The sequence below is a fragment of the Bison bison genome, unplaced genomic scaffold (genome assembly GCF_000754665.1).
Source record: "Bison bison bison isolate TAMUID 2011002044 unplaced genomic scaffold, Bison_UMD1.0 scf7180017864469, whole genome shotgun sequence".
NCBI lineage: Eukaryota > Metazoa > Chordata > Mammalia > Artiodactyla > Bovidae > Bison > Bison bison.
In genome coordinates, this window is record NW_011495030.1 from 1,955,062 (window position 1) to 1,967,461 (window position 12,400).

Here is a 12,400-nt window from a genome sequence, read left to right on the forward strand (position 1 = left end):
TGGGCTCCAAAATCACAGCAGAAGGTGACTGCAGCCATGAAATTAAAAGACACTTACTCCTTGGAAGGAAAGTTATGACCAACCTAGATAGCATATTCAAAAGCAGAGACATTACTTTGCCAACAAAGGTCTGTCTAGTCAAGCCTATGGTTTTTCCTGTGGTCATGTATGGATGTGAGAATTGGACTGTGAAGAAGGCTGAGTGCCGAAGAATTGATGCTTTTGAAGTGTGGTGTTGGAGAAGACTCTTGAGAGTCCCTTGGACTGCTAGAGATCCAACCAGTCCATTCTGAAGGAGATCAGCCCTGGGATTTCTTTGGAAGGAATGATGCTAAAGCTGAAACTCCAGTACTTTGGCCACCTCATGTGAAGAGTTGACTCATTGGAAAAGACTCTGATGCTGGGAGGGATTGGGGGCAGGAGGAGTAGGGGACGACAGAGGATGAGATGGCTGGATGGCATCACTGACTCAATGGACGTGAGTCTGAGTGAACTCCGGGAGTTGGTGTTGGACAGGGAGGCCTGGTGTGCTGCAATTCATGGGGTCGCAAAGAGTCGGACACGACTGAGTGACTGATCTGATTTGATCTGATCTGAAGACACTGTATGCAGAGAGCAGGGTAAAAGTCAACCCAGGGAAATACCTGGGTATTACAGTTAGGAAAAGTAAGACAAGCCAGTGAAAGAGGAGTTGAAGTGGGCAGGGCAGTGCCTCCATGACTCACAAAAGGACTCCTGGGTCAATATTGCCACTGTTGTAAGAAATGGAAGGTGTCAGGTCCAGAAGACAATGTTGGGACTAGGTCTGTAAGAGTGCATCTGTTTAGGGATCCAGGCAGGAAACAGATAGCTGTTCGATTTGGTTTATTTAAGAAGCATTTAATATAGTATTAAAAAGGTGTGGGAAATATGAGAAGGAACCAGGGAAATGACAAGTTACCCAGGTAGTATTAAGGAAGAACAAAGAAATGTGAGCACTGGAGAAGTATTTACCTTCCCTATATCAGAAGAGACTTGGGAAAGGTGAGGCTCCTGGAACCAAGGACTGCATAACAAGAGGTAGGACCATCTGTTAATGGACAAAATCAGCCTGTATCAACTTAGTCAAGAGGGAACAGGGCAGGGAAATACTCTGACTTCACTTCGATTTTCTTAATTACCTGTTGGTGCTCCCACTGACTAAACCAATGACTAAGCCAGAGTGGGTTTGCCAGATAAAACACAACACATTCAGTTAAATTTGAATTTCTGGTAAGTCTAAGTATTCATATTACATACGACATGGGACATACTTGCATTAAAAACTATCCTTTTACTGGAAATTCTAATTTAGCCTGATGTCCTATATTTTCATTTGCTAAACCATTCAACCCTAAGCCAGAGAGCCATGGAGTCCACCGAAGCGTCTCTAAAGCACAGCCTCTCAGGGTCCAGAACAGGAAGAGGAAGTGTGGGGAGTGGATCTGAAGGGCAATAGCTGATAGGAAGCACAGATGATCGCAGAATCCAGACAAAAAGGAGTGGCTGGGGAAAAGGTGCAGACAGCTAAGTATCATCCACTTTTTGAGGATGACACCAGTGGTTTGAGAGAGTAGCAGGATTAAGGGGTGGAGTGCATAGCTGATGCAGCAAAGTGCAGGAGGGACAACCTCTCAAAAGCCTATTTGGAGAGGCCACAGCCCTTTACCTCCCCATTTGTGGGGCTCCTTTCATGCTTCTCTTCCAAAAGTCATTTATGTTGGTGCTCTGGATGCTCTCTAGAAAACACTGTTTATCTTTACCTTGAAGGATAAAGACATAGAAAATATTTGTGGTTAGGCAAAAGTTTCAAGATTTCATGTTTAACTTTTAACCAGATTGCTCATTAGTATTAAGCAACTCAGGAGAAGAGATAAATCTACTTTTTCTCAAGAATCCTCAGAGCTGAACTATTACAAGTTTTTTCTTTAAGTACACCTCTTCCTTGCATTGCTGTATACCAAGACTCCAGACTGTATAAAATCTTCTCTTGTTACAAATTTTACTATTTGGTCAATCTCTATATTTTTAAGATTCAGATAGTGTTAATATAAATTAACCTTTAATAAAGAGAATATAAATTTTAAAATAATATTTTTATCTGGAAGTTGGGAATTGGTATGTGTTTGTCTTTTGTTTTGTTTTTTTCCCTTTTAACTGAAGCTCTGTAGAGTACTTCCTTCATGGCTAATTCTTGGTCATTTATGGTGCTGTAAATAGGTTATGCCATGGAGAAGTCAAATTTGAATGTCATTCATTTTGATATTTTGGTTACTTATTTCAGCTTTTTGATTTCTTTGTTTTACTTCACTGGGACAGCTACTGTCCACTCCCAGTATGTGATAGAAAGGTAACTTACATCAGTAAGATAGTTTGTGTTCAGACAACCAAAAGATGACAAAATCCTGTCACTTAATAAATATTTCTCAAGCCCATAACACAAACAGAAGGCTTGAGTAGAGATAAAAATGAACCATCACCAGGGACCTTCAGAGTACTTATGAAGCAATTTCATTTTCTACAGTAAGAAATTTAAGTGAGGAAGGCTTGAGACGAATACGAAAAAGGCAAACTGAATATTTATCCTCAAATATCCAATTCAGGACCATCATTCTCCAAGTTTGTAGCTACCACAGGCAGTTGCACAACCAAACCTGTACGCAGACTGTGAACCTGAGAACGCTAGCGTGCACGCTGATTTTCCTTCAGTGCAGCATTTCTTCAAAGCAACTTTCCTCTCCACTCCTCTTCCGCACCATCTTTTCAGCCTTCAGTCTTACTAGCTGCCTTCATCACACCTATTGTGCTACATTGTTCAACTTTCACCAGTTTTGGGGACAGGAGAAGTACTCATTCAAACTGATGCTCTGGCTTGTGAGCAACTTTTTTTTTTTTTTACTTTAAGTAGGATTTCAGTCAGATTAATAGATGCTTTGGCAAACTGTCTGCTTACCATGCAGGGCATAAATTTTCTTAGGTCAATTTTTGCTATCTCCTCCCATTTTCCCAAGATTATAACTGAAACTCTTGGTAATATAAACCTGTTACTTAACTGAGTCTTTTTAGCTAATCCCATTCTGATCATATGGATTGCAATCATTATTATCCATACACTCACCATACCAGTATATGATTATGACAAATGTCTTTATACCAATGCCCTCAGCATTTCTGAGTGCCCACTGTTTTAGACACAAGTGGCCCCCAATGAGTAGACATGATGCCTCCTCTCCAAAGACTATTAAATGGTAATAAGAAAAGCAGGTGAGTGCCATAATAGAGAGACACACAAAAAGCACAAATGACTGGGGAGCAACTAATATCAGACTTAAGGAGAATGTGGGGATAATGTTTAGAGGGAGAATGTTTCTAAAACAGTCAGAAACGGTCACAATTCTATGTTTTGAGACTCTAAGTACAAAGCAAGCTTCTATCTTTTGGTTCATAAAAATAATGGCTGATAAATTATTAATACATGGAAAAACAAGAATTTCACATACAGGTAACATTAGGCAGAAAGTGGTCAGGCTAAAGAAATAAAGACCTAGCTTTCTATTAGGAAGATGAGGTGGGCCATGGATTGTGTGCCCAGTTGACAAACTGGCCACAACACAAGACTGGAAAGTCACAGGCTAAATGAACAGTATCTCCTTAATCTCTAAGAGTTCAATCCTACTTTGCTCAACTGTGAAGATGTGAAGAGTTCTGAGATTATTTTCAGATGATCTTGGTTTGAATTCCAACAAGTCCCTTCACCACTTTGAGGCTTAAGGGCCAAAGAGAAGTACTAATGATAATCACACACACACACACACACACATACACACACACATATACACACACAGTATTCACAGATTTTGTTGTGATGATGAAATGCAAATATACTAAAAGTGCTGGCACGTGTTGGTTCTCAGCTCTAATTATCAACTCTAAATCTGTACATTCTGTACTTTTAAGCCCTGGGTCACTTTTAAGAAACTCAATTTAGTCTTTTCACCTGCGTAATTATCACCTCCTACAACTTATAAACCTGGATGACTTGGGTTCGGGGTATCAGCAAACCTCCTGAAATGGTAGGTAGCACTGGATGGATGGTACTATCCTGTTGTTCCAGACACTAAGTCGTGTCTGACTCTTTGTGACCCCATGAACTGCAGCATGCCAGGCTCCTCTGTCAGCTCTTTGCATCAGCTTCAGCAACAGTCCTTGCAATGAATATTCTGGGTTGATTTCGTTTAGGATTAATTGGTTTGACCTCCTTGCTGTCCGAGGGATTCTCAAGAGTCATCTCTAGCACCACAGTTTGAAAGCATCAGTTCTTCAGCACTCAGCCTTCTTTATGGTCCAACTCTTCTATTCACACATGACTACTGGAAAAACCATAGCTTTATAGTTTTTTGGACTATATGGACCTTTGTCAGCAAAGTGATGTTTCTTCAATATGCAGTCTAGGTTTTGTCATAAGCTTTTCCTCCAAGGAGCAAATGTCCTTTAATTTCACGACTGCAGTCACCAACTGCAGTGATTTTGGAGCCCCAAAAAATAAACCAACTCAATGGACATGAGTTTGAGCAAACTCCAGGAGTTGGTGATGGGCAGGGAAGCCTGGTGTGCTGCAGTCCATGGGGTCGCAAAGAGTTGGACATGACTGAGCAACTGAACTGAACTGAAGAAAATTAAATTTGTCACTGCTTCCATTTTTTCCTACAATGTGCTTAACTTAAGGGCTAGTTGCCTCCCTAAGTTAGGAACTGCTTTGATTCTTCAACTGCAGTGGGGTAGTTCTAGAACATCAGGAGATAGAAGTCCACGAATTATTTTCTTATCCTTTTATTCTTTGTTTACACTATTCCAGATCTGTGACAAAGGAAAAACTTCTCATAATTCTTAGCTATCCAGGACCCCTGAGTGGAGGGATTCACTTTGCCTTAGGAATGGATCCAAAAGGGTTATCCTAGCCCATAACTAGGTTCCATGAACACCAACAACTTGGGCCACAAGTGACAAAAAAGCACCAAATTATGTTACCAATTTAAGACGAATGGGCAAGATTCCTTCTTGACTCTCTTGTAGAAGTGCTGAGCAGGAAGAGGCAGAATTTTTGTACAAAGGACTTTGCATAAGAAGCATGCAACAGCATAGACTGTGATTGACTGCAAAAATAGAAATTATCCCCTCCTTCTACCCACACTCTTTGGTAGAGCACACCCACACAGACTCCAGGCTGGCCTCCTGACTTGCTCCAGCCAGGCTTTAGTAAGCATGACACACAATGTCTGACAAACCCTTGTGTACAGAAGTACCCCCATTTGTTTCTCTTGTGATCCCTGCACTACTACCAAATGAATAAGCCCAGTCTGTCCTGCCACATGATGAACTACTCATGGCCAGGATGTCCCTGACATCCCAGCTGTCTTTGAACCAAGTGCCAACTAGGTGAGGCCATCCTAGAACCATCTAGCCCCAAAACAGAGAAACCACCCAGTGGACCACAGAACAATAAGAAATACTATTTTTTATTTTAAGTCAGTATGTTTTCAGGTGGTTAGCAAAAGCTAATTGATAAAATTATGCATTCTCTTTCATGGTCGCCAAGTATAAATACATGAATGTAAGTGTGTATATGCATGCATACTTTGTCTTCTGGAAATGGGCACACAGACCTTAATAGTAACTTGTTAAATATTCACAATTGATTTAATCTTCTTCCAAAGGAAAGGAAAATTTCTTTACTTAGTGATGTTAGAATATTTCTCAATATTTTCAACAGGAATATTTGTAACTTTTTCAGGGCAAAGGTCTGGATTTCATTAGACCGTCAAAGGCGTTCATGAGCATAGCAGGGTGAGATCCACACTTAAAAGGAAAATTCTAGTATGAAGGAAGAATGTTAGCAAATGAGCTGAGCTTGATTCCCAGAAAACAAGCCCTAGTAACTATCCTGACAAATGAAAAGCGGAACTGTGTGATGAAAAATTAAAGAACAGAATTTTATGAATAATTTCAGTATTATTTATTGACTCACTGTATCATCACTATCATTGTCAAAAATATTGGTTAAACCACATATGTGCAATACAAATTTTCACTTGACAGTGCTTTCCTACAAGATCTTAAGGTTCTATTCATTTTCAAATATTCTGTTGTGTTGGAACAGAAATTCCAGTATTTGCTTATAAATGAAATCTCCCAAGCTACTTCTCAAGCCAACAAAACTCTTTTTTTTTTTTTTTCAGATTTATGTGTTTCAATTGTTTGAAAACTATATTACAAATAGGTTATGATCTTAAAAGCTAAATAACCCAATTTAAAATGGAAAATGGATCCAAATAAAGGCTTCTCCAAGGAAGATACACAAATGGTCAATAACCACATAGAAAGATGCTCAACATTACTAGCCATCAGGAAAACACAAATCAAAACCACAATGAGACACTACTTCACACCCACTAGGATGGTTATAAGCAAAACAACAGATGTTGGCAAGTATATGAAGAAACTGCGATCCTCAAGCATTGCTGGTGGAAATGTAAAATACACTAGAAAATAGTTTGGCAGTTCATCAAAAGGTTAAACATAGAGTTAACATATGACCCAGCAGTTTCGCTGCTACCTATATGCCCGAGAGAAATGAAAACATATGTCCACATAAAAACTCATACATATTCATAGCAGCATTTTTTTTAATAGTCAAAAGACAGAAATATCCCAATGTCCATCAACTGATGAATGGATAAACTGTAATATAGCTATAAAATAGAATATTATTCAGCCAAAGAAGAATGATACACTGATATTTCATTCAACATGAAACCTTCAAAACATTGTAAGTGAGAGAAACTAATCACAAAAGACCATGCATATGATTCCACTGACATAAAATATTCAGAATAGGTAAATCTATAGGGACAGAAAGGACTTCCCAGGTGGCTCAGTGCCACCATACAGGAGACGCATGAGATATGGGTTCGATCCTGGGTCAGCAAGATACCCTGGAGGAAGGCATGGCAACCCACTCCAGTATTCTTGCCTGGAGAATCCCATGGACAGAGGACCCCGATGGGCTACAGTCCAAAGGGTCACAAAAAGTCTGTCACGACCGAAGTGACTAAGCAAGCACACACGCATACATGCACATAGAGACAGAAAGTAGATTAATGGTTGTTCAGAACCAAGAGATGGAGAGGCAATGGGGAATGACAGCAATGGGTAAGGAGTTTCTTTTGGGGATGGTGAGAACATTCTAAATTGATTGTGGTGATAGTAGCACACCTCTATGAATATATCCCAAATCACCGAATTACACACTTTAAGGGTGAACTTTATAATTTGTGAATCATATCTCAATAAAGCTAATAAATTTTTGATAAAGCTTATGATCTTAATATTTGGAACACTGTGTGGGGTTTTGTTTGGGTTTTCCACTTTCATTTACAATATTTGCCTCAGGCTTGCTCCACCACAGCTATTTAGAGGGCCAATAGAGTCAGACATGACTACTGGGTATTGGCAAACTGCCCTCCTGCTCACTCTGAAATAAAGTTAGCTTTTGGCCAGCACAGCTTTAAGAAAGGATCTTTCTGCCTCTCTGTTGTTGATGGTAGCAATACCAGCAATTCTATGGGCTCACCTACCCTGTCACCTACCTGTACTCTATGTCCTATCATAGAAAGGACTTTTACCATTGCTACCTAGGGTCTTGGTAAATCTGGAGTTTTTCTGTGCCTCTAGAAAAATGAGCACTGGAATCCAGGGAGTGATTTTCCTCTGTAAATAAACCAGTGAGGGGCTTCCATGGTGGCTCAGTGGTAAAGAATCCGCCTGGCAGGGCAGGAAACATGGGTTTGACCCCTGATCAGAGAAGATCCCATGTACCGTGGGGCAACTAAGCTTGTGTGCCACAGTTGCTGAGCATGTGTTCCAAAACCTGGGAGCCACAACTACTGAGCTGCATGCCCCAGAGCCCATGCTCAGCAACAAGAGAAGCCACTGCGATGAGAAGCTTGTGCACCGCAACTAGAGTACTCCATGCAGCAATGAAGACCCAGCACAGCCATAAATAAATAAATACACATTTGAAAAAAATACTCACTTCCTGCCTCAGTACAAAGGGATTCCCAGTATAAACCAGTGGATCTGAGATTTCTCTAGTCAGTATTTCTAAGGTGGAGCCATCCACCCACTCTCCATCTCTGCTGCTGCTAAGTCGCATCAGTTGTGTCCAACTCTGTGTGACCCCATAGATGGAAGCCCACCAGGCTCCCCCATCCCTGAGATTCTCCAGGCAAGAACACGGGAGTGGGTTGCCATTTCCTTCTCCAATGCATGAAAGTGAAAAGAGAAAGTGAAGTCGCTCAGTCGTGTCCGACTCTTAGCGACCCCCTGGACTGCAGCCTACCAGGCTCCTCCATCCATGGGATTTTCCAGGCAAGAGTACTGGAGTGGGGTACCATTGCCTTCTCCCACTCTCCATCTCTATTTTCTTTTTTTTGGCTTGAAAAAAAATGTATTATCTTACAGCTTTTTGGGTCAGAAGTCTGGCACAGCTCTCACTGGAATAAAATCAAGGTGGTAGCAGGTTGTGCTCCTTTCCAGAGGCTCTTGGAGAGAATCTGTTCCCTGCTCATTTGGGTTGTTGGAGGAACTCAGTTCCTTGTGGTTATAAGACTGTCCATATCTCTATTTTCTACATCATATACTCCAGGATCTTGATTCCTACTTGAACTCAACCAGATTTGCAGTCCCTACTATTAGGATGTGGCCTCTGCCTTTATTATCTTAATCTCAGACACCAAGAATCTGCCAATTTTGCCATTTTTCTACCACCTCTTTCCCTCTACAACTTATTTCATATTTGTCCAACCTATCCTTTGGTAAAGGGTCACAGTGCCTCCATAAATAAGTATACCAGGTGAGAACTGCAGCAAAATGGTGAACTTAACCCATCCAGAGAGGGCCCCCCATCATACCCCTGATGATTGCTGCTGGATTCATTTTGATATATGACAAAACCAATACAATATTGTAAAGTTAAAAAAGAAAAGAAAAGAAAAAAAAAAAACCAAGATTAAAAAAAAAAATCAGACCAGTGCTACCAGATCTGTAAATGTGCCAAGGACATAAGAATTTGAATTTTAAAGTAAAATGTCCTAGTCTATAAAATGTGGCTCAATTTTTTTTCTCTTTTAGATTCTTTTCTTTGATTTTTTTTTACACAGTAAGGTAATAGCTGAGCTTTGAAATGAAACCCAAGGGGACCTTGCAGAAGGCTATCTGTATTTACAAAATTTTTATTCATATGATTTTGATTTTTTAAAATTAAAGAAAAAGCCACTGAAGATTAAATAAAATTTATGGTGGGCCAAATTTAATCAAGGACCACCATAGCAGTCTGCACTCTGCCATGGTAAGCTCACACCAACAATTCAGATATAATACCATATAAAGGCCAAAATAAAAATACTGAACAAATATGAATGCTAACTGTATAAAAACATACAAAATATAGTGTTATTTTGGTGTCTCAAGTGAAATCTGTCAAAGTATATGTGTGGAACCATTAGAAGATAGTGCAGTCACTTCCTAAAGAAGACATTCTCTAACAATATCTGAGTTTAAGCTTTTATTGTTTGAAACAGTCTCTGACACTGGTGAGTGAACCATTAAAGCAGTTATCTAAAGAAATCCAAATCAACACAAAATAATTACTCCTGAAAAATCTAAGTAATCTTTAATTTTTTCAATGCATCATATTATTCAACTAGTTTAAAATACAACCCCCCCTTATTTCATTCTCCTAATCAAGCAAAAACTGATTTCTAAATTGATCCCTCGTGACAGACCCAGGTTATTTATGTAAAAGGTAATGTTAATCATTGTAATAATACAGAATTCCTGCTAAAGAAGGTGAATTTTTTATTCTAAGTAAATGGCAAGTTCAAAGGTCAGTATGGCCATTGAGACTTTTCCCTTACAAAATGAAAAACAAATTATAAGTAGCTTGACATACAGATTTGCATACTTCAAACAGCTGTCCATCCTAGATGTTAACGAATGTTCAGAGTGATTAAACTTGAATTTATAGTTTATAGAAGGAAAAGTAATCCACTAGAATAGGTACTGCTGCTGCTAAGTTGCTTCAGTTGTGTCAGACTCTGTGCGACCCCATAGACGGCAGCCCACCAGCCTCCCCTGTCCCTGGGATTCTCCAGGCAAGAACACTGGCGTGGGTTGCCATTTCCTTCTCCAATGCATGAAAGTGAAAAGTGAAAATGAAGTCGCTCAGTCATGTCCGACTCTTCGTGACCCCATGGACTGCAGCCTACCAGGCTCCTCCATCCATGGGATTTTCCAGGCAAGAGTGCTGGAGTGGGGTGCCATTGCCTTCTCCGAGAATAGGTACTAAGCAGCAAGAAAACATAGTAAAACTCTGCTGGTGAATGCTTCCTTGCCATTTCCACATTTTCTTTATTTTCATTTCCCTATTCACAAGACTTGTGTTCTCACCTGTATTTTTCTAACCACATTAACATTTATCATGAAATACTATTTCATGAATTACTTTTTTTTTTAAAGAAAAATAATGAGAGTAAATTTAGCTCAGGCTGACCAAATAGGCTGACCTTCCTCAGAAAAAATGAAAGTTCAAATGCACCCCAAAGTTCAACTAGAATCTGCTATTTATGTAACCCTGGGAAAGCTACTTGAAACTTTGTCTCTGCTTATCTGTAAAATGGAAGTGTAAGTCAAAACAACTGCTAAGATTTCTTCTAAATCGAACACTAGATGATTGGATTTTCCATTAAACCCTTAAAGTTTCACTAAGATTCTGTCTGCATGACTGTTACGCCATACAATCAAGAGGTGTTATATTAAATAAGGAAAATATTCCTTAAATATTAAATAAGGAAAAAATACCATGCTGAAATGATAATTCATAGTGCAGCTAGCCACCACAGATATGTTAAAGTCTATAAACAGACACACTCCCCCTCAATACACATACCCACACATTCAACACCATCATAGGGTCAGTGTTGCTCAAATTTCAGCAATTTGAGTTTCATGAGGAATTTGAGCACCACCTAAATTTTTATTCACTTAAAAGTGGAAGTTACCTCATTTTTTAAAATCAGACACACCCTAAGCAATCAAGAGCTTGACTGTGTTAGCTTTATGTATTTTTCCCAATAAAATGTATTCAATAAAATAAATCCAGTCAATAAAATAAAGTACAATTAAATAAAATTCCTCCAAGTACTATCTAGAATTTTATACATACCTTCAATGATAAACATACTAAACTTTGGAAATACCAGAGTAGCTTATGAAAAAAAGGATATACACACTAGTGTAGAATTTAAGATTTTGTGTTAAAGGAATGTAAAGTTTCCATTGTATTTATTAGGATAGAAAATCATCAACTGTTACATCCACTACCTTTCGTTAGTTATAGAATCTGACCCCATACATTATTTTTAAAAGGGAGCAATAGGGCCACCTGTTAATGAGTAGAGTTTTCGTTTTACATATGAATTGGCATAAATCCCACTCTCGTCATGCCAAGTGTTGATGCCAACTCTTTTGGAACCATCTAGATCTGTGAACTGAGAACGGCATTTTCTGTGGACAATTGAATAATCATCATCTTGACAAGGATCACCCTATGGAGGGAAAAGACAATTTAAATATTAAATGACTGAAATATGTATAAAGGAATGATTTCCAAAAGTTGATCTTTAATGTGTTAGTCTTATTATGATCAAAGGTTAATTTTCAAACAGTTGATTAATATAATCTCTCAAATTACTCATCACTTCTTGTATTTGGCTATTGCATTTATAAGCATTTCTAATTATGAATGATAAGTCTAATTAATGATTGTCTTATTTATAAAATTATAAATTATTATATGTGCAAAAATTTCTAAACCATAAATATACAGCATAAAGAACTATTTCTATATATGAAAAAAACAACTACAATTTAACTACCATTTAACACCTTTTATATTAATATAATTTTTCCAAAGACTAATATCTTCAGTTATATTTTTATTTTTTTGTCTTTTTTTAATATAAATTTATTTATTTTAATTGGAGGCTAATTACTTTACAATATTGTATTGGTTTTGCCATACATTGACATGAATCTGCCACGGTGTACATGTGTTCCCCATCCTGAACCCCCCTCCCACCTCCCTCCCCATCCCATCCTTCTGGGTCATCCCAGTGCACCAGCCCCGAGCATCCTGTCTCATGCATCAAACCTGGACTGGCAATTCGTTTCACATATGATAATATACGTGTTTCTATGCCATTCTCCCAAGTCATCCCACCCTTGCCCTCGCCCACAGAGTTCAAAAGACTGTTCTATACATCTG

The 12,400-nt window shown here is 38.8% G+C and overlaps 1 protein-coding gene across 1 annotated transcript in view; it reads right to left on the reverse strand.

The window, feature by feature from the left end:
* Positions 1–11,222: 11,222 nt before the first annotated feature.
* Positions 11,223–12,400, reverse strand: part of LOC105003468 (chromosome unknown open reading frame, human C9orf135) — a 105,131-nt gene continuing 103,953 nt past the window's right edge. The window contains exon 6 of the mRNA XM_010860639.1: positions 11,223–11,681. Coding sequence (XP_010858941.1) covers positions 11,496–11,681 — 186 coding nt within the window. The 3' untranslated portion in view covers positions 11,223–11,495. The remainder of the gene's footprint in view (positions 11,682–12,400) is intronic.